The sequence below is a fragment of the Plodia interpunctella genome, chromosome 26 (genome assembly GCF_027563975.2).
Source record: "Plodia interpunctella isolate USDA-ARS_2022_Savannah chromosome 26, ilPloInte3.2, whole genome shotgun sequence".
Taxonomy (NCBI): domain Eukaryota; kingdom Metazoa; phylum Arthropoda; class Insecta; order Lepidoptera; family Pyralidae; genus Plodia; species Plodia interpunctella.
In genome coordinates this window covers 1,517,833-1,541,308 of record NC_071319.1, presented here as the reverse complement: position 1 = coordinate 1,541,308, position 23,476 = coordinate 1,517,833, and the positions used below count along the sequence as shown (strand labels likewise).

General features: G+C 39.6%; 1 protein-coding gene across 2 annotated transcripts in view; it reads left to right on the top strand.

Moving 5' to 3' along the window:
• Alk (Anaplastic lymphoma kinase) overlaps nt 1–23,476 on the top strand; it is a 48,762-nt gene that overhangs the window by 18,271 nt on the left and 7,015 nt on the right. Inside the window, exons 8-27 of one of the 2 annotated variants that reach the window (XM_053764931.2) lie at nt 5,903–6,069; nt 6,447–6,634; nt 7,284–7,443; nt 7,989–8,136; nt 8,707–8,850; nt 9,146–9,305; nt 10,018–10,197; nt 10,499–10,644; nt 11,506–11,617; nt 12,852–12,950; nt 13,589–13,805; nt 15,236–15,451; nt 15,894–16,061; nt 17,298–17,492; nt 18,328–18,446; nt 19,129–19,235; nt 19,615–19,698; nt 21,758–21,822; nt 22,749–22,840; nt 23,273–23,402. In XM_053764931.2, the coding sequence (XP_053620906.1) occupies nt 5,903–6,069; nt 6,447–6,634; nt 7,284–7,443; nt 7,989–8,136; nt 8,707–8,850; nt 9,146–9,305; nt 10,018–10,197; nt 10,499–10,644; nt 11,506–11,617; nt 12,852–12,950; nt 13,589–13,805; nt 15,236–15,451; nt 15,894–16,061; nt 17,298–17,492; nt 18,328–18,446; nt 19,129–19,235; nt 19,615–19,698; nt 21,758–21,822; nt 22,749–22,840; nt 23,273–23,402 (2,897 nt within the window). Of the gene's footprint in view, nt 1–5,902; nt 6,070–6,446; nt 6,635–7,283; nt 7,444–7,988; nt 8,137–8,706; nt 8,851–9,145; nt 9,306–10,017; nt 10,198–10,498; nt 10,645–11,505; nt 11,618–12,851; nt 12,951–13,588; nt 13,806–15,235; nt 15,452–15,893; nt 16,062–17,297; nt 17,493–18,327; nt 18,447–19,128; nt 19,236–19,614; nt 19,699–21,757; nt 21,823–22,748; nt 22,841–23,272; nt 23,403–23,476 lie in introns of those variants that run through there. The other variant, XR_008405946.2, reaches the window with a different exon arrangement.

Genomic DNA, 23,476 nt, shown 5'->3' with positions numbered 1-23,476 from the left:
TTTAGAACTTAAGAATCCCTGTAATTCAGAAATACTGCGCTTTGCGCCCACATAATTGGTACCGTTATCCGAGTACATATGACGAACAGGTCCGCGACGGGAAAGAAATCGTTTGAAAGCAGCTAAAAAGCTAGCCGTACTTAGATCTCCAACTAACTCAATATGTATGGCACGCGTTGTCATGCATATAAACAAACAAATGTAAGCTTTCGTGGAGCGAACGCCACGACCACGAGTGAGCGTTACTCTAAAAGGACCGGCATAATCTGTACCTGTGTGGACGAAAGGCTTGGTAGATTGAACGACACGACAAGAACGATGATCAGCCATTTCTGGCGTGATATTTTTGGGACGAAGACGAAAACATGGTATGCATTTGTATATCCTAGCACGAATTGTAGATCTAGCCGATAAAATCCAGTACCTTTGACGAAGGATGGACATCAATAGATCTGGTCCAGCATGAGCATTTACCTTATGATGGTAATCGATGATAAGATCAACAATATGATCTTTGCGAGGAAGAACAATGGGGTGTTTGTGGTCGAAATCTAACTCCGACCGACTTAAACGACCGCCGACACGAATGAGACCATCCTGCATGAACGGCTTTAGACGCCGAAATGCGCGACTACAAAATTTATTTGAATTGATGTTCTTCAATTCTGACGAAAAGTGGAAACGCTGAAGTTCCCTTAAGACTAATATCTCAGCTTTATCCAGATCGGAAGCTGAAATATGCTCACGAGGAGGGAGAATTTTCATAAAACGACAAATGTATACGACACAACGCAATAGTTTCGACCAAGACGAAACTCGACCAGCTAACGACAAAATTGTAGATTCGTGTGTCGTGGACGACACGAACACGAGAGCACTTTTCCTTTCTTCAGGAGGCTCCGACACTGTTGCAGGATTAAAGGGCGCAACCGGCCACTCCTGGTTAGACCCAGACAGCCACTGAGGGCCGTGAAACCAAAGTGGGTGATCTAATATTTGGGCAGGTGTAAGCCCGCGGGACAGACAATCAGCGGGATTGTCAGTACCGGCAATATGAAAAAGATTTTGAGTGTCAACAAAAGACTGAATTTTTGCCACTCTGTTGGCCACAAAGGTGTCCCAACGGTGGGGAGAGGAATGTGCCCAACACAAAGCGACTGTGGAATCTGAGAATGCGATTACCTTATCGAGGTTTACGCGGTTGCAGCATGCCTTAATGACAGCACCTATAAGTTGAGACAAAACTAGCAAAGCGCAAAGTTCGAGACGAGCGAGAGAAACGACTTTACGAGGGGCAATCTTGGACTTAGCGCTGATAAGACTAATCGAATTGCTATTACCATTAGCGACGTGGAAATATACCACACCTCCATACCCCCTTTCACTCGCGTCTGCGAAACCAACGACAGTAACGATACTACTATTGCTCACACCAATGTGACGGGGAATCTTTAATTGACAGAGTAGAGGGAGCTCCTCACGAAAACGAGCCCAGAGCTTAGCAATGTGGGCGGGCGGAGTATCATCCCAATCGCAATTACAAAGCCAAAGCTCTTTAATAAGAAGCTTGGCATACAAAACAACTGGAGCAACAAACCCAGTTATATCCCATATTCTTGCAACACAAGACAGTATGGCGCGTTTAGTACACGTCGGCGACGTAGAACAAATTTTAAGGCTGAACAAATCAGTGTCTGGAGACCAACAGAGACCAAGAACCTTGTGTGGATCGTTGTCGTCGAATTCTTTGACCTGTGATAAACGATGCGATGGTGGAATCGAGTCTAATACTCGCTTCGAATTACTGGTCCACTTCACGAGATCAAATTGACCAGCTTTCATGAGAGCGATTACTTGGGAAGCTGTTTCTATGGCGTCGGCCTCACTATCAAGGCAATAAACCAAATCATCCATATATAGGCCATTTTCAACAGCTTGTCTAGCTTTTGGATAAGCGTCGCCTTCGTCCGATGCCAATTGCTTTACGGTCCGAAGCGCATGGAATGGGCTTGACTTCAATCCGAAACAAACACAATTAAATTCATAGGTCTTCAAGGGCTCTTGAGGCGAAAATCGATACAAAAACCGTTGAAAACGGCGATCACACTCGCGAACACCAATGCGTAGAAACATCTGACGGATGTCAGCGGAAAGTGCGACCGCAAACAAACGAAAGTTAACAATAATATCAAATAAATTTCCTTGTAGATTTTGACCACTATACAAAATATCATTAAGCGAAACTGAAGTGCTAGTCCTAGCACTTCCATCGAGAACGACGCGCAAATTAGTTGTCAATTTGTCTTGTCTAACGACACCATGATGAGGTATAGTATACGAAGGAGCGTGTTGAGATTCCTGAGTATCAGGAGGCGCGAGTGAGATATAACCCTTATCGAGATATTCTCTTACGACAGCATCATAAGCTTGCTTCATGCTGGAAGAAGCCTGCAATTTGCGTTCTAGGCAAAGGAAGCGTTTTTCAGCCATCTGGCGCGAATCACCAAGCGAATAAACCTCACCCTTAAAGGGGAGTGCAACTATGTAACGACCATTGGAGTCACGAGTAGTCGTACGACTATAAATTTCCTCACAGACCTTATCGTCGGGACTGAGGATAGGAGGGACATTGACCTCCTCGATTTCCCAAAATTTCCTCACTGCTGATTCTAGGGGATCAGCGGTGCAGCAGTAGGACACTGACGTGTAATCGTCTACACGAGCGGGAGCGGAACCAACAACGACAAATCCAAGAACGGTTTCTAAGGCGTACGGCGAAGTGTACGACGGGTGACCTTGAACCTTATTCGATAGCAAAAGGTGCGGAAAAATCGAGGCTCCAATCAGCACGTCGATATTTCCCGGAGTGGCGTATGTGTTATCCGCTAACGACAAGCAATTAAAATTCGACAACATTGAAGTGTCAACTGAAACGGTAGGTAAACGTTCAGTGACCTTATCGACAACCAATGACTCGATATCAAAATGGATATTTGAATCGAAGCGTGAGTAAAATCTAAATTTTACAGAGCCTTGAATGGCTTTAGTTGAGCCTCCGATTCCCTTGACGACAGAAACCCCAGGACGGTTACTGATTAGACCTAACCGTTCACAACAACTACGAGTTACGAAATTACTCTGTGAAGCACTATCTAAAAGTGCACGAACACTATGTTCAGTACCACGCGAATCCCTTACTACAACGCGGGCGGTCGCTAGGAGTACCGTGGTAGGCGAGCGAGCTATCGAGAGAGAACATAGCGTGACGTCACTGGGGCGATCGGTGGTGGTGACGGAGCCAGCGCGATCCGCGGCAGGTGGGCGCAAGGGCTGTGAGGCGCGCGGGGGCGCCTGTGCGGCAGGCGCACTCTCAGAAATCGAATTATCATCGAGCGTGGTGGAGGAAGTGGCGACATTCGATGATGAATTATTATTATCAAAATGTAGTGTGCTGTGATGCGAATTTTGACATTTTCGGCACTTCGACTTCGAGGTACAATTGGATACACGATGTTTGTCACAAAGACAATTTATGCACAAGTTATTTGTACGTGCGAATTTATAACGATCATATGGAGTAAGTTTTAAAAAATCCGAGCATCTATACAAGATATGTTGTTTCGATTTGCATAGTGAACACGATTGTGATGAATCGGATGTGGTGTTAACGTAAGTATGCGTAACCTTCGACGTAGGCTTAGCTGACGTATTAGTGTCCACTCGACTATATTTCTTTAACTCTGTTTTCGAAGAAGTACGTTGCAATATTTTAATATGTTCACGAACAAAAGATTCTAATCGATCGAAAGTAGGTATATTACAATCACGGTTATCCAATTCGAACAAACGGACAGTCTCGGGATCTAACTTCTTTAATGCGATGAATAAAAACAAAAAGTCGGTAAGATCCGTGAGCCTGAGGTTTTTAATCGCTCGAACAGACGACGCAAAAGTATCAAGGAAATTTTCTAAGTTTTGTTCATTACAAACCGAAACATTTTTCAAATTGAATATTTGTTCTAAATACGAAGTTGCAACTAATCTTTTGTCTTCATATTTGGCCTTCAATGTGCTAAGAATTAACGAATAATTTTCAGCGTACGGCGTAATGCCGGCGCAGACGGACTTTGCCTTACCAGTCAATTTATTTATAAGATAATGTAATTTTTCATGATCTGACAAACTATGATTGTTGTGGATTGTATTTTCGAAGCTAGCAAAAAACAAAGGCCAATTTTTAATATCCCCGTTGAATTCTGGGATTTGAATTGAAGGCAATTTTGGCCTATCACGAGCCAAATATGATACTTCATGCTTGAAGTTGGGAGCCGGCATCGCTGGCGGTGGAGGCTCCAACGAACGTGCGGTTCGTTTTACGCGATAAAACAAACTATCGAAAGATTTCAAAGAATCATAATTCACTACAAATTCCGAATCCAATTCTAACTCTAAATCATGTATGTTATCGACAACACTTCCATATTCTTCGCGCAAAGTATCAATCGAATCAACCTCGCACAAAAACAACGCGCGAATAACCTCATTATCTGAGATTTCTAAAGAATGATCAAATATATCCTGCATTCGAGAATACAGCATATCCTTTTTAGCCTTGAGCTGTTTAAGTCTATTTTCCTTCTTTGGTGCCATTATTCAACAAGCTGTTGTATAATATAAATTCTAAATAAAAGATATAGCAAGAACAGTTTAAACAAACTGGACGGAAGTTAGCTATAAGTATGTATATGTATAGAGTACCTACCTACCAGTCTGCCACTGTACGATAGGTTCGCAATAACAAAATAAAAATAGTTGTGTACCTAGGTATTCAACTAATTACCAATTTCCACAACAACGAATGAACGAGAACGATGTATGTACCTACCTGTCACTCGACCACTAGGTGTAGTATAGGTTTTTAGGATACGACTATCAAACGAGCAACGATCCACGATATTTGTGATAAAGTATACCTACCTACTTTATGCCAATATGCAATAAAGAATAGGTACCTAGCCAAACGAACGCGATACAAGACTACCTACGAAGTGTGGGTTTGGAAACTACTTAGTGCCAAATACTAAATAGAATGCCTATGCAAGACGCGTTAAATCCCTATGGAATAACATTACGAAATTAAACTAGATATGTCCGGTTCGAATGGACCACTAAAATGGATGCGCCGGTTCAATGACGATATATGTAGGACTGTATATTTATGCTTTGCAAGTTGCTAATTAGAAAAATAAAGGACGAACTGCCTGGAGGCTATATGGACAAAAGGAGCAGGCAGCTCGTGGATAAGGAACCACCAACCTTTGCTGAGATGCCTTCACAAATAGGTCGGCCGGCAGCGTGCTATCGGGCTTGGTCCGCTGAAGATCCAATTTGCTCTCCAGGCCGATGCTGGAAGTAAACTACAACGCACAAAGTCCACGGTGGTTGTATGGAAGAGTTTATGCACATTCACAGGGTGGTACAAGTGTAATTTCACCAATTTTCGAACATTATTAGCGGGACCGCGCGCGCGACAAACCGAATTTTTTGCACAACATTGAAGCGCACGACTAGCGGCGATGATTTCCGAATTGCTTGGTATTGTCTTCTCGCTCACACATGCGTTGGCGCGTTGGTGTGGGAAGGAGACAACTAATAGGAACAGGAAATGTGGGAGCCAATCAGCAACTTACAATTCAAACAAGACCGAGACGTATGGCGCCAAATTCAAAGTACCATATTGGCGCAACCAATAAGTATATTTTATCATTAAAATTTTAAGTCAAAGAAAATATATTGTATTTACGTGCACATCGACTTTAAAATATTTTTAAGTTACATTGAATTTTGAATCATTCCATTGTAATGAGTATAGATTGTATAGTTGTATCTTTTTCCTACACAGATTCGTTTTTACTACCAACAAAATGGCCGCAACTACGGCTCGATGAGTGTGGACGTCGTCGAGCTGACGTCTCGAGGGAACATCTCCACCTCTCTCTGGTTCTCGACCAAAGACAAGGGAGAGAATTGGTATAGAGCTGCGATATTTCTGCCTAATATCACTAGAAGGTGAGTTGTTAAACTAAAAAATAATCGTGATTGATGTTGGTCCGAGGTAACATCCTTGAGGAACTCCAATATGTATATTGTCTGCAATGAACAAAAAAAAAATGGGATGAAACTTAAAAAGTACAAGTTTATTTTCGTCTCTGAAGCAATTAAGGCTGGCCAGCGCTGGGGCCGCTGAAAAAAATAATTATTTTAATTGAATATTCAGTTTATCTACATTTACTTCAAGTATTTGATTTTGTATGAAATAGCAGATTTGTTTCACGATCTCGGGGTAGCTTCCATACGAAAAGTTGTTGCACGATGTACAAAAGCATGTAGACGCGAATTAGTGCCAATATATATAAAGTCATCCTGTATAACTCAATCTCTTCCAGATATTATCTTCAATTTAAGACTCGAATGGGCATGCGCATTTACTCTGACTCGGCTATCGATGACTTCTCTATGGCACCCGAGTGTTTCGGCCTCAACATAGATCCAGCAGAGTTGGGAGACTATAACTATTACGACCCAGTCTTCGAGGAGAAGACCACACCTCATCCAGCGTTCTCTGATGAGATATGTAAGTTTGCGCTTCAGTTTCTCTCCTTCTTCTCCGCAGGGTAAACGCGTGATATCCTTAAAATTTTGAAGATTCAACCCTGCTTGGGAATTATATTTTCTATCAGCTGCTATGTGTCCCTCAGTCGCCACGGAAGGATATGAAGTTGTCTCATACTTTCGTTTCAACATCATCAGACTGTTAAACATTCGAACTGGACTTCCTTGTGGATGAATAAGGAGAACAGGCCATGACATTTTTCATGCCCACAACTTCGTATGTGAGTAAAAATCCGTTTCCCGTAGGAATTTCAGGAAATCTCTTCTTAGTGCTCCCCTACATTGTCCTAGGAACCTACGCGCCAAATTTCAGCCAGTAGTTTCGGCTGTGCGTTGTCTGTCAGTCACTCAGTGACGCAAGATTTTTTTAATATATAGATTACTAAGTACAATGTATAAAAACAAGGTCGTATTCCGCTGTCTGTCCCTATGTATGCTTACAACTTTAAAACTACTCAACGGAACACGCAACACGTGTTTTAATAGTGATTCCTAAGGAATGTTTAGTTTTATATATTTCATTATGGTTTCATCTGAGCGTTACGGCCGCTAGTTAGACACAAAAATATGCTATGGAATCGAATTTATTAATTACACTATCTTTAAACCAGATTATCGTTTCTCCACCTGCGGCGCCACGGGTCGCTTCGGCCCGAACCAGTCCATGTGTGACGTAGCCTACAACAACACTCCTGTCGCCGTCAACGTTATCAAAGATCCTCCTTACCAGGGCATTCAAGTGTGGAAGGTGCCCAGTGAAGGACTGTACACGTAAGTGATTTTGTTTAATTTATTCCATGTTATTTGGAAGAGAAAGTAGGTATTTATCATATGACGAAAGAAGGTATTTATCGTATGTAAGTATTTAACATATATAGTTGTTCGCCGCCATGTTAGACCTCGCGAACACAGTACATTTTAACAAAATTGTGAATATTTCAAAAACGGTTTAACCGATTTTGTTGCTCCACGAACTTAAAAATTCTATTGGCGGATCCTACATACCTTTTAAATTTCATCAAAATCGGACCAACAGTTCGATAATTATCGCTTTACAAACACACATACAAAAAATGTATTTTTGTTCCAAATTGAATTGCCCCAAAGCGAGCAAGGTGTACCCTCGCTCACTCCATCAAAAATAAAGAACCCGCCTGAATTTCCACTGCTATTTTCGTGATTTTTAAATGTAAACCAGTAGACCCGCGAAAGAAATACCGATAAACAGTCTTATAGAATTGTTACTATTTATCTAGCACTACAATATGATATTTTATTAGAAAGTGAAATATAGGCCTTCAATCTTCTATCTACAGGATAATAGCAACGGGCGCGTCTGGAGGACTAGGGTCCGCCTGGACGGGAGTCTCACATGGCGCCCAAGCAAGAGGACTATTCGAATTGCATCATTCTGAGCAGATCTACATGCTGATTGGGCAACAAGGGCTAAACGCTTGTAAAAAGGTATACTATATTTCGAATCTTAGAAACAATATTATGATTTAGTAATAGTATGTATTGTAATAGCAATTTAGGCGATTGTTTTTTCTTCTGTTGTTTTGTCGTCGTTGTGTGAGTACTAGTCGCCTTATTGTCTTTTTGTGGAATAAATAAAGAAAAAATAAAATTTACCCTAATTAACTATTTCAATGAAATACAGCAATATTTGAACATAAGAAACAAATTTAAATTTCTCAATTGCCAGTATTTTGTCAGTATTATTTTAAAACAAAATATGTGGCTCACGTTGGGCGCCAATGATACCTAGACTGGCGCCCAACGTGTAACTAATGAGAATTACTTTTCTTCTTATTGAATGTGTAATTATTATCGCTGGCTGTCAGATTTTATTCAAGTCTCCTAAAGGCAACTGACACGACTGACCGCCATCTAGTGGCATAAAGCAATACTTAATACACACTAATGAACTAAAAAGTCATAGATTTCTTATTTATTATACATTCATTAATCTAAACCATTTATTATTATCAAACAACAGACATTTTCAACGTTACTATATTATTTTTGTTACAGACGCTCTCGGCCCAAGAAAGCCAGGAATGTTCTCGAAAGCAGAACGACTCGCTTCAGATCTTCACCAGCAAAACTCATGAAGTGAGGAACACACAGGTCATCGACGGCGGAGGGGGCGGGGGCGGGGCTACTTATGTGTTCTTGGTAAGTAGAAATAAATAAATATGGACATATCACACAGATTGAGCTAGCCCCAAAGTAAGTTCGAGACTTGTGTTATGGGATACTAACTCAACGATACTATATTTTATAACAAATACATATATAAATAAATATCCAAGATCCAGGTCAATGTGAAAGCGAACATTTTTCATGTTGACCTGACCGGGGACCAAACCAGGGATCTCCAGTGCGTCTGGCGTGATGACCATTAGCTCACAGAAGTCGTCAAAGTTGAATCTTGGAAAACACATCTAAGCCTATTATATTTCTTCAACAGCTGGACAAAGACGGGATAGCCCACCCCCTGCTAGTCGCTGGCGGTGGGGGCGGTATATCTGTGGGGATCTTCAAGAACGACGGCTCACAACACGCCCGAACTCACACCAATGCCACTCCAGAATCAGGATATATGTACGGGAAGCCTGGAAGGACTTCAGGTTTGTCTTTATACAATACTAGATGTTTCCCGGGGCTTCGCTCCCGTGGGAATTTTGAAATAAAATTGTTGCCTATAGCAATCTTGGATAATGTATCTTTCTAGTGGTGAAAGAATTTTTTAAATCGGTTCGGTAGTTTCGGATATTACCCGCGTCAAACATACAAACTTGTTGAGTCCACAATGTCAGTTGTTCTTGTGATATAGACACCAGTGAGACAGGTGAATATATAACATATATTTGTGTTACTCAACACTAGCTTATATAATATTAATAATTATGACATTGCATCGACCCTATAGTCACACGTTTCTCTTGGACGTGATGTGCTAACACAATGTCACATGAACATAGGAGTGACATAGGTTATTTTATTTCCTCTAACACATAATGTCTAGGGTCGTAACAAAAACCGAATGAGTGTCCGTGCAGAGTTACTATAATCTCTTAACGCGATCCACTTCACGACCTAAACTGAACTGCATCGCAAATTCGTACCATCGACTTAATTTTTTGTATGAACGCGATTCATTTTAAGTTCCTAAATTGAACTACTGAGTTTCATTGGAATCGTTCTGTAAAAGTTGATGGTAGGCCTGCAGTAGTTTTAGAGTTTATCGCGAGCAGACAGACGGACGCGATAGAGGACTTTGTTTCATAATATGTAAGAATAAGGATTTGTCTGTTAGATTGCAATATGATATTATATCAGGGGCTGGCGGCGGTTGGGTGGGCCGCTCGGGCCCAACGACGCCTGGCTTCGAACTGGTCCGCGGGGCGGCGGTGAGGGAGGGGGGCGCGGGGGGCGCCGCGTGCGTCGGCGGCGCGCACGGCGGCTTCGGGGGAGGGGGCGGCGGCTGTCTGAGGGGTGGGGGGGGAGGCGGGTGGCTTGGTGAGTTTATTCCAAGGAACTTGTTTGCTAACTGAAATTATTACGAATGTCAAAATAATGACATTGAAAAGAGAGCATTGTTAAATTGGACCCGTAGGGCGTTGTACGATTTTTTGGAGTAAGTAGCCCATACGTGACGCCAAAGGCAAGTGCAATATGCTCGAAAGAGTGAGATTTTCACTTCCTTCGAGCAACGTGCAAATCTTCGGGACAACGACCTCCGCTCCCTTTCTACATCCCCATCGTCTTTGAGATCAGAAGTAAGGATTGGTCCCATCAATGTTTTTTTTTCGACGACCAGGTGGTAACACAGTGGAGAGTGAGGGACAGCACGGCGGAGGCGGCTGGTCGCACATCGACAGCGCCCGGGCTATAAAAGATTATAGTGACGTTACTGTCGCACAGAAAACTGGTCCCGGAGAAGTCTTCATTATACCCGCTTTGCATGTAAGTAAAATTTAAAATATTATACTTGAATAAAAATGTAAAATATTATAACACGGACTATAGAAATTAGGCTGGTAAAATAAAAATTCAGGAGCTACGGAGAAACGTTGGAGAGAGAAAAAAGTTGGATACAGCTCAATGTTGCCGTATCCAAAAAACAAAATACATTTTTGACGTTGGTGTTCCAACAACACTTCGGGAGCGCCGGCAGAAGTGAAAACTTGAATATTAACGTTGTGCATTTTTGACGTCTCACGAATTTTCGATCAGAGGGTTATAGTACGGGTTTGCATTACACTTCTCACTATCGAATTGATTCGAAATGAGACGCAGCGAACCAATCAAATTGCATATGGTTGTCGTTGCTGTCATAATGGCGCACTGTGGTTGGTTAGCTGCGTCTCACTTCGAATTGATTCCATGGTGAGAAGGTGGTGGTGGTCACGTGTCCTGACGCGAGTTTAACATTTTTTTACCCATCACAAAAAGTGCACAACGCCGCTAAAGAAGGTTCACTTCAATTAAAAATAATTTATATCGTATTTTCGACATTGGTGTATAAAATAAAAAGAAATCAAATATGCAACTTTGTCGCAATTTACAACGTCCTTTCCAAAACTAATAAAAACAAGTTTTGTACAATATTTATTTATTTATTTATTTAGTTCCATCTGTCCCACAATGTTTGCTTGTCTGTCTTTAATCAAATCTTGCAAGTTAGATTTCTCCTACTTTGTGTTGTCCCACACAGTTTAAATTTTCCCACGTCGCTTCAGTTTTCATGACAATTCATTATTATACTATTGGTATACTCCACAAACAATCTATTTATTATTCTAATTATTCTGTAATCCCCACCAGGACTGCGGTTGTGACTACCGCTGTGTTGCTATCAACGAACACAGGAGCGAGGTCAAGTGCTACTGCCCTTCCAAATGGAAGAGCGATGCTCACGACGCTACCAAGTGTATACGTAAGTATTTCTTGTGTTTTATCTCTGCCGGATAAACGGAGATTACATTCAAATTTATTGCCAATCATATTGTACATCAGTTCTCCCAGTACTAGGCATCAAGGAACTTATAAGCTAAGTGGAATTGTAGCGGGAGCCAGGTAATTATGCTCGACCGCCACCGCAGGGAAGATCTTCCCGCCATGCTTGGTGTTGCGCCTGGGGAACCGCACGGCTCCGACGGTGTCATGTCGGAGGTTGTATATATATGCTTCCAATCGAAAACGCACTGTCTGCGCGGTCTAGGCTTGTCAGCTTCTTGTAGTGAGTCGACCGTGGTGTCTGTCTGAATCTGTCCGTAGAATTGTGGCTTGTTATTCGTTGCGTTTGGTCGGCTTGTTACATCTGCGGCGTTGTGCATGTGGCGTGGTAGATGTCGCTACACTATAAAAGCGAAATTTGGGCAGTGGCTTTAGGTTATTACGTAGTGCTCAGATAAGAAAGGAATTTTCAAAATTCGACCCCTAAAGGGGTAAGTAAAAATTAGAGGTAAAGTTTGTAAAATCTTTACTGATCTAAGTACTTGAAACTTGGCACAAATGCTATGCAACAAAAATAATGAACCCGTGTTTCAGGATTTTTTTTTAATTTGACCTTTAGGGTAACTACCCTAAAGGCTGCGTGTGTCTGTATTTAACTAAATGAGGGTAATAAATAAATAATAATAAATAAATAAATATATTAGGACAAATCACACAGATTGAGCTAGCCCCAAAGTAAGTTCGAGACTTATGTTATGGTATACTAACTCAACGATACTATATTTTATAACAAATACATGTATAGATAAACATCCAAGACCCGGGCCAATCAGAAAAAGATCATTTTCCATCATGACCCGACCGGGTATCGAACCCGGGACCTCTCGGTTCAGTGGCAAGAACTTTACCGCTGCGCCACCGAGGTCGTCAAAGGGTGGAAATTAATATCGAATAATTCCATTCAAAATGTTGTTAATTAAAGATATGAGTAGACAGCTCAGCGGTAAACACCATTCACGTTGTTACTGTTGATGGTTCAAATCCTGAACTTTTGAATTAAATCTGATTACCTATATATAGGGTGATTTCTGAGAAAGTTTTATTATGTTTTTATGGTTTTACCCGAGCGAAGCCGGGACGGGCTGCTAGTATATAATAATTTATCTGCCTCAATTTTTAGGTTATCTTTATATAAAATGTTATTTGTCCAACAGTGGAAGACGCGTGGCAGCACCTCTCCTGGCTGGTGGTCGTGCTCTCCATCGCAGTTTTCGTATGTGCGCTGGCTGTCATATGCGTGTGTCTGTATTTGTGTGAGTATCTCCAAAAGACCTCTGTCATATTCGCGTGTTCCCGTTTGCGAAGCCCAAGGTTTGGTGCTATTAAATTTCGTTGTTTTATATGATTTTGCGTGCTTTTTTCTCAGAACGTTTGGTGCGCCGATGCTTCGCTGTAATAAATAATAAAATAAATATATTAGGACAAATCATACAGATTGAGCTAGCCCTAAAGTAAGTTCGAGACCTGGTTAATGGGATACTAACTCAACGATACTATATTTTATAACAAATACGTATATAGATAAACATCCAAGACCCGGGTCAATCAGAAAAAGATCATTTTCCATCATGACCCGACCGGGGATCGAACCCGAGACCTCTCGGTTCAGAGACAAGCACTTTACTACTGCGCCACCGAGGTCATCATGCTGTCATTACAATTTTTACAATTTTAACAAAGATTACAATTAGTTTTTACTGTCTGACTTCAAAATCATTAACATGCACTGTGGTAATGTAAATTTTATGAATGATTGATTTTGGGAATGATTCCTTCCTAAAGAAAATTGACGGATCGTAATGCCAGCGCGGCAGCAGCGGACGAAACGCTCTGAGAACCAACCTCTTACACTACCACCTCAATCTAACTAATACATTAATGTCCCTCCCAGACAACACATACCAGCGTAAGAAGGAAGCAGAACTTCGCCAGAAACGTCTTCTAGAACAAGAGGTCCAGCTTCACCGTCTTCGAACGGCCCCTGGAGGCAATGACAACGCTCTTAGCATGGCTTTCAACCCTCACTATGGAAGCGAGAGTTTCCTGCCACAGGGAATTGATGTGAGGGGGTTACCGCAAGTCTCCAGAGAAAGCCTGAAGCTTGTCAAGTAAGTGTAGCTTCAGACATGTCTTTTGATTTGGTGGCGCAGAGGTCTGAATATAGGTTGTGAGTGGACTGTATTTATAAGGCGCTGAATTTGTAGGTTAGAATTTATTATTTCGTCAAAGGTGCGTACAAGGGATTTTAGAAATCGTAAAGTAAGTATGTATAAATAAGATGGCGAATAACGGAAGTCCGACGCGGCGCCTCCCTTCTCTTGATGTCCGTCGTCGCCTGTGTTGCCAAGTTTTGACCGCAACACGATTCTTGCGCAGATTTCGTTCGATTCTCTCCGATTTTTTTGGATGGATTAACATACATATTTTCTGCATCACAATGTATAATGTCTCACACTTCTATAGCAGCAAATCACAATGGAAATCATCGATCGAATTTTGATTGTAAAACTTTCGAAATAATTAGGAGAAAAGTTAATTTGTTAAGTGAATTTCGATTGCATGAAAAAAATGAAATCTTCCAGCCATAGGGAATTGATTTCACACATTCACTAAACTACATTAGAAAATTAATGAAAGCAAATCACAATCGAACGCATCGAACTTTTTGATGAGAAAAATGTTGAAGTGGATCTTCAACTCTGTGGAAGCGAGAGCTACCTTGATATGAGGGAATTCTAAGCATGGATTTAGTAAGTGGGTACTTCGTTACTAATTCTAAGTTCCCAAATTTCTAAAGAAAGTCTTAAACATGCCAAGGAAGTGTAGCTTCTGTTTCATTATTTATAATTTTAGCTCCTTACAGTTGAACCTACAAGGACTAAAAAAGGTGGACTAATAGACGGAACACAAAAACAGAAAGTCACTTACTGATCTCGACCCAAGCAATGCGGTTTACGCTTGCTAGCAAGATGATATTTGTTAATAATAAATTTGTAAATTTTGTGTTTACTAAGAATGTAGTGAAGTGGTTGCCGCTGTGCCGATATACTAACAAAGGGTACGATATAAGAGAAACACTATTTGTATAGTGAAAATGGTTTTACATTCTAAAGTGAGTGGATGTTAAATAGTGAACGCAATAATTTTCTATTTTATATAATCGCAACATTAACAACTAATTTTATATAGTGGCAACATTGTTTCTGCCCCGTGTTCCCGCCTATTCCGTCTTTCACTAGTTATCGACCTCGCGAACACAATATTTTTTTACAAAATTGTAAATATTTCATAAAAGAACTTAACAGATTTTGATGTCCCGCGAACTTAAAAATTCTATCTATTATCAAAATCAGACCAACGGTTCGAACGTTACAAACATAGGTACATACATACACACATATACAAAAAATGTATTTTTGTCCCAAGTTCATGCAATTACATAAAATCGTCTCGTGCAATGTTCACTGAAAATCTTTTACTTAAAATAACCACAACAATCCTACAATTTTCATCAATGAATCCAAACATTTCTGCTCAGAGCTCTGGGGCAAGGCGCGTTCGGCGAGGTCTACCAGGGACTGTACCGGCACCGGACCGGAGACACGGTAGAAATGCCGGTCGCCGTCAAAACTCTGCCGGAACTGTCCACCGGTCAAGCTGAATCGGACTTCTTGATGGAGGCGGCAATCATGGCGAAGTTCAACCATCCTAATATAGTGCATCTTATTGGTGTATGCTTCGATCGACATCCGAGGTGAGTAATATAGAGAACTAAATGTTGCCCGGGCCTTCGCTCCCGTGGGAATTTTGGGAGATAAAATATAGCCTATAGCGATCTAGAATAATGTACCTTTATAATGGTGAAAGAATTTTTAAAATTGGTTCGCTAGTTTCGGAGATTTCCCGCCTCAAACATACAAACTCACAAATGCTTACCTCTTTATAATTAATACTATGGATATAGAGAATCAGAAATTATACCGATAATAGTGAACAGTTTTACTCCCCACTCAGGAAACATGTTTTTTACAAATATGTCATTTTTGCCATAAGCTTTTATTGTCTAAACTTAAATGCCAACTCACTCTCGCCTTGAAGATCCTTACATTATAAGATTCGGGAAATATCTACTAGAGAATTATGTAATTACATTTAAACTTGATATAGATGACACACCGAAATCTTAATTTCCTTAGGTTCATAGTCCTGGAGCTCCTAGCTGGTGGTGACCTCAAGAATTTCCTCCGGGAAAGCAGACCCAAGCCAGAGCGAGCTAGCGCTTTGACTATGAAGGATCTGTTGTTATGTTCCCTGGACGTCTGTAAAGGATGCCGGTATTTAGAGGCGAAGAGGTTCATTCACAGGTAAATGATTTAGCAGCAAAGGTGGTAATAAAAGACCAGTACTTTCTTCAAAATTAAGAGTAACAGGATGTGTTATAAAATGATCTAATTATCTACTAATATTATAAAAGCGAAATAAATAAATAAATATTAGGACAAATCACACATATTGAGCTAGCCCCAAAGTAAGTTCGAGACTTGTGTTATGAGTTACTAACTCAATGATAATATATTTTATAACAAATACATATATGTGTAGATAAACATCCAAGACCCGCGTCAATCTGAAAAAGATCATCTTCCGACCGGGGTTCGATCCCGGGACCTCTCGGTTCAGAGGCAAGCACTTTACCATTGCGCCACCGAAAGTTTGTGAGGATATATGTAATGCATGTTTGTTTACACTTTCATGCAAAATCTACTGAACGGATTGTTATGAAATTTGGTACACGGGTAGAATATAACCTGGAGTACTTTTCATCCCCAAATCACCACGGGAACGAAGCCACAGGGCGCAACTAGTTAAAAAATAACAGCATCGCAATTTTCGCCCTCGACGTAAGTGGTTTGATGACATAAAGGATTGGACCGGACTTAGATATACAATCACCTGAAAATAGCGGCCCAAAGCCGCGAGGGTTTCCATATGCTGACCTCCAAACTTCAATTCGAAGACGGCACCCCATGATGACGATGAATTTTAGGGTACCGAAGGTATGTTCTACAAATGTGCAACAACAGAGACATACTATGTTTACTTACAGATGTACATAAACAACGACTATATATATGACTAGATATAGTAACCAACATGAGTATCGATTGTTTAAAGAGTATCGTCTTACTTGTTACCGCGTAAAGACTATATATAACAATAATAGTTTTCCGATTATCTTTGCTACTATCATGAATATTGTAGTACCTGCTAATATTCGACGTACAAATACTGGGTGACATTTTATACATTGGCAATATTTTTGTCTGCACGCTCAGTCCATGATTCGGAACAACTGTTAGTAATGGGAGTAACTCCGAAATCGCAAAAATAAAAAAAAATCAGCTGTTCTATAGAAAATTAAATACCTAATTTGTGGAAAATGTATGGATCAGCGGTTTTTTTTCCGCGATGTCAAGGTTGTATGTGATAAAATAATGCCCTGAATAATGAAACAGATCCGCATTTACTTTGGAACCCTAAAAAAAAAACTTCAACGTCACACAATATTTCAGTAATCCATTGATAATAAATTGAAACAGGGACATAGCGGCGCGCAACTGTCTCCTCACGTCACGTGGGCCAGGCAGGGTTGTCAAGATCGCAGACTTCGGCATGGCCCGCGACATCTACCGCGCTGACTACTACAAAAAAGGGGGAAAAGCCATGCTACCTATCAAGTGGATGCCGCCGGAGGCTTATATCGATGGCATTTTCACTATTAAGACTGATGTTTGGTAAGTGAAAATTGTGGTCGTCCAAATCAAAGGGGACCTTATGGCGGCTGGCACTTTGGTCTTTATTGCCGTTGTTCGAATACAAAACAACGGCAATAATGGCGTAAGTGCCGGGCGCCATAAGGTCCCTTTTGATTTGGAGAAACGCGTACTAGAAATACACACGGAGAAATGGGACCGGACGAAGCTTAGACGGCATTTTTATCAAAATTGATATTTGGTAATTGTTACAATATTATAGGTTTAGTTATCATCCGTTTTGTTCATTATAAGACAGAGAGACGCGTACTACAAATACTCGTATTTTGTATTTAAAGCTATCCAGGGTGACTTTTTAATCAATGGCTTTTTGTGTCACAGTCCATGATACTGAACGACTTGAAAATAAACTGGCTATATGCTCCGAACTTGATTTGTTTAACTCGAACCCAAGGAAGTTCACTAATACAGTCGCCGTAACTTTTAGTGACCTGTAGGCTTGTAATTGAATTAGTTAGAACCATTTCGTTTTCATTATCTAATTGTTTTTCAAAAGCTTTATTTAAATTCAATGTTCCATGAATTACAGATATAAGCTTTTTAACATCTCATATGCGAGAATATGCCAGTCAATATGCTCATACAGTGGTTACACAATTTGTTATTTTTGAATAAAACACAATAATATAGGTAACTTGATATCGATTATTTTTACACACAGATAATTTAGCCTTAAAGAGCGCGCATCACTTGCATATTTCCATTCGCCAAGTTTATGTTCTGACACTACATAACATCGGGCCACGCCCCTTGTCTTTGGTTATTCCGCCGGCGACACAGACCATTCTTTTTACAGGTCGTTCGGAGTGTTACTGTGGGAGGTGTTCTCACTGGGTGTGATGCCATACACCGGCTGTGCGAACAGAGAAGTTATGGAAATGGTATCGGGTGGGGGACGCCTCGAGAAACCTTACGGTGAGTACTCTCTCAGGTCAGATAGATAAAAAGTTTATTTGCATCAACTGACATGAATACAAAAGATAATAGTTGGGGCATGCTAGACAGAGATATATTATGGGTGGGTTGCACCCTCACCTTTGAGGTTAACGTTTAACGTGCGCAGAAAAACTCAGTGTCAAATTTGACGGTGCAACTCACCCATGTCTATAAATATAAGAGAAAAAACATTGTTTCCGTGACGTATGCGCTCAGTGGTCGAATTACTTAATTACGAAACGTAGGGAACAAATGGAACCTTGGACTCCGACGCTTAACAGCTGGAAAGAAACAGGGAAAACGTTTAGATAAGAGAGAGAAAACGAATGCCTGCTTTGGCAGAAGAGGCAAACCCAAGAAGTGCTTGATTGATATCGTCAAGGATGATATACGTGTCAACAGTCTGATAACTAAGTGTCTAGATTAGATATCTATCTTCGACGACGAAGAAAAAACTTCTTTTTTTCGAAGAAGATTTTTCTTTCGGTGTTTGAAATGACCTGAAATCAATGGACAATACGGCTGAAACGCTTGTATCGCGGGTCCGATGGACACAAACGTGAAACTCACCAAGAATCGCAGATCTCCAAATTGCAGAGTGTGGAACTACTATTCCACGGAGGTCATCAATAAAGCTAATTAAATGTTTGTCTATATACAGGCTGTCCTCAAGAGATATACAGACTGATGTGCGAATGTTGGAACCCGACGCCAAACGAGCGGCCCGCGTTCGCGCACATGTTCGACAGACTTCAGAGGTTCTTGCAGGCAAGTACAAGACTATACATTTTGTAGGACCTTTTCCATTATAGGAATGGGGGACAGGGGTGGAAAAGTTGCACCCATCGCAAAAATTTTACATAATAAGTTATAATGATTTGTTTTTGTCGGGCATGGTTATACAGTCGTTATTGTTGTAACAATACAAACATGATTTATTGCTAAAAGAGATAAATAATATAAAAAAACCGCACTCCCCACGGGGTCATATGTATGTATATACATACCTTCGGAAATTAATTGTCTATCAGTGAAAACTGCATCAAAAGCCGTTGCGTGATTTAAAAGACAGCTTAGAAACAGACAGACGCGGATGGTGACATTGCATTGTTTTATACTATGTAGTTATATAACCACTATTCCTCAGGACCCAGAGATAGTAAGTGCTCCGCTCCCAGTGGTGCGGTCGCTACTCCCCCCGGCCGACCAGCCGCCCGCCAACGGGCCACAGGTATGTACCGCTTTGTGTATTGTTCGCGGGCGTTATTCTATACATCATCAATGTATGTATATATTACTCAAACGTTATGAATGTTTTATAAAAATAATGATTAACGAAGTCATGTACAAATCATTTGCTTAGTCCAATATTGTATATTTTTACTCTCAAAAACTAGTTAATAATTATTAAGCGAATTAATTTCAAAGTTATGTATAGAAGAGACATGTTGAAAAGCTTGATTGAGATCAATATTGCTACAAGTTTTTCTTGGTCGACTTTTCTCGTCAGTCATTGTTATAAAATACTAGTATATCAATAGGAAATCTACAATGGTATAAATCGTCTTCTAATTTTATCTTCTACCCATCTAATTTCAATGTACATTGAGAATAAGTATTGTATTGAATAACGCCCCTTGAAAATTACCTTACAGTAAATTTATTACTAAAACAAATGGTCATTGTTGATGAAATATTTCAATTTAATATACCTTAGTTGAAATCCCGATACAGAATAAACAATTTTATATAAAAAATACATAAAATACTAATTAGTAACTTTTGTTTCTTTCTCCCAAATGTTCGCTCTGGCTACTAGAAGCAAGTAACTGTTTTCATTGTTCATTTAAATAAATTGGTCTATTTTTTCTTCTGTCAGTGTTAGATTTTTTAAAAGCCGTGCTTGAGAGTGGCGCATGAACAAACCTACCATTTCGTTTTTTTTTATTTTATTTTATTTACTTCATTTTACTCTATGCCCCCTTTGTCCTGAATGAAATACCGCGTAGAGAATTAGACCCTGTAGCTAGTGAGAGATTCATTGGAATGGAAAATTATTTAACTCCTCAAAATTTAATAATTCGATCGTTAATTCATTGGCCCATTATGCATGCAATGTGTTAACTGTTTAACAGGAAATGTCATTGTTTTATTTAATAATTGAAATCATTCACTTATCATCATGAACATTTCAACGAATCTCTTCTATATACGGATTACTTCAAAAACTCAATGTTTACTTGCCTAGTAGCTATAGCGAGGATCTATACCTATATATCTTTTCTTTTATTTGACCTTTGCCCTTTTCTCTCTGGGTTTTATAAAGACTCTTATCAAGAATCGCAACAGAATGGAACAGAATTTTAAATTGATAAAGATCAAGTCTCACCAAAATGTTCCTGATTCAGCGCTATTAAAAAACCATCTATTCAAAGTAAACTGAGTAACTTCAAAACAATTGTTTATATCAAACCAAAAATAATAATGTATTGATTTTTAAATGAATTATAAATAAATTTATTCATAGCATAAACATATGTATTGTATTTATATATTTATAAAACCCAGTGACATATGCACGCGTAGATTTTAAAGAAGTGATGCAGGAAGATGCTGAAAAGAAATATATAAAGATAAATAACATGTTCAGTGGTCTTTTTCTTATTAATTACTCTGATACAAGAAAGTTCGAGGCATCGCGCTTTAAAGTTCATATACAATACCGACCGGCACAGAGTAAAATTTGTACAAACATACGCAACAAATACACGATACAAACTTTTTACTGTTAAATCTCACCTGTAGAAGGTTCTATTATTGTTATTTAGTTGAATACGCTTGAAGAATATATAAATGATTTGGATTGATAGTTCGTTAAGTTCTACTAACAGGCAAAACTCATCCATTGTTCCTTATAATAAATTTAGAAATATCATGATTTTTACAACATAAATATTATCACATATAATATCTTTAAAAATATTAAATTGCTTATAATCAAAAGTCCAAGATCGTTGGACCACGCACTTTACGTGGTCCAACGATCACCGTTGGATATTTTTGTAAAATATTTCAATGAAAACATGGAAAAACCTAATTTTTCCAGACATGGGATCTAGCTAGATCGATATTTTTCCTCCTTAGGCACCACGACGTTAGTCCAAAACGTTAGTCGTTTTCGCGAGGACAATATATATATATACTAAAATTACACCTACACAAGGAAAAAAGACCACAGAACTATTAACCAATCTCCCTGCATCCGTGTACTGAGCGTGGCATGTTGGCAGCGAGCGCCGGCCTGCGACTACCTGGTGCCGATGTCTCCGCAGGACCTTCCTCTACCGGACGCTAGGTAACGAATGAGATTGTTGGCAGATACACTGCAGATTGAACTTCGAATATAGTTAGCCAAGAGCCATATAGCGAGATTACTTGGACAGGTTCCGCAAAAACTTGAAAATTTTAACATACGACCGGACCAAATGGAAGGAATGGAGGGATAAAAGTAATATAAATTAATTAACTTCGAATATGCAATTTCTATTCAGTGTTTGCTCAGAATTTGAAATGGTTTGCCAGTTACAATTCGTTATTATGATGGTTAAAACAAACATGTGAACATTGCTTATAAGAGATGTAATAACAAACATCATCAATGTAATCTGTAATTTAGTTATGCTTAATATATTTAGTTCCAATTTATATCAATTGACAAAATTTAAAACTCAAAGCATTACTTCTTAAAGACTATACAGCTAATTACATAATATACTGATCCTATTCACAATGTTTCAATTTGAAATATTATTTGCTAGTGACCCGCCATTAGATCTATAGGCGATATGTTACCAGCGTGAGTGTATCTACCAGCGCTCTCTATTATTTAATATCACTATCTTCTTCAAAATCTAACTTCTTTTCTATGTGGCACTCCCTCGGAAACTTGATGTTGTTATAGTAACAGAATTTTGGTAACTGTCCAAGCATTTATTGACTGATATTTCTGAAATAATAACTAAATTTAACAATAGACATTTATTTTAACTACTAGTATACTAATAAATAGAAGAAATACCAGGCAATAATATTAAATTAAATAACAATGGAAAACTGCTCTTTAGACAGAGTGGTGCATGCATTAGTGACAGTATATTCCGATTCTAAAATAATACCTAAACATTACATTACTAAGACAACACTGCACAGATAAAAATATTTTCACTTGAATATGATTATAGAACAAGAGAGTGGGTTGTTTTATGAGATTGATGATTTTAGCTCAATGGATCAGCTGGTACTTCATAGCAAACCGCCAACGGCGGCGGACCAACAAGAAACGGAGGATTCACAATATCCACCTCTACTGAAAGGTTAGTACTGGTCGTGGAATACATTGTGCCGCTAAGAATTTATGGTCTCGAAAATTTTCTCCTTTGAGAATTTGAGCAGACTTCCAAGGTAAATTCTCATCGGAATCAAGGGCACGATATAAAGGAAACTCTCGGGAATTCCGGAGAATATTTCCGAACCAATTCTGTGCTTTCATGAAAATTTCGAGATCTAATAAATCGATCGGAAAATCTTGTCCGCTACCAAATGTTCTTTGTAATGATATGACTGATAAGATACAAATAGGTATCAAGAGTTTACCCGTATTATTAGTTTATTTGGTTTTATTTTCTTAATATTTCTCGATGATTTTCGATGATGATGAAAGTGAACTTGTTTCTAATATTTTGAAAAACCAATATTTTGTGAAGTAATTGTTAAATACGAAATATAACTATACCTTCGTATTACAGCATCACAAGAATATGGCAACATTCCAATGGCGTCGAACGGCGCGGGCGCAAGGCGCGCCGATGTTTCCGCTATTTCCGCCGCAGAGAATCGGACCACCACAAAGTTTCTGCAGTCTAATTCCACAGACAGGTAAGTTTGGTGTGTGGTACCCGCCCTAGATTAGGGCCACTCCATATGCCACCGTAGATTTCGTCTAAGGGATA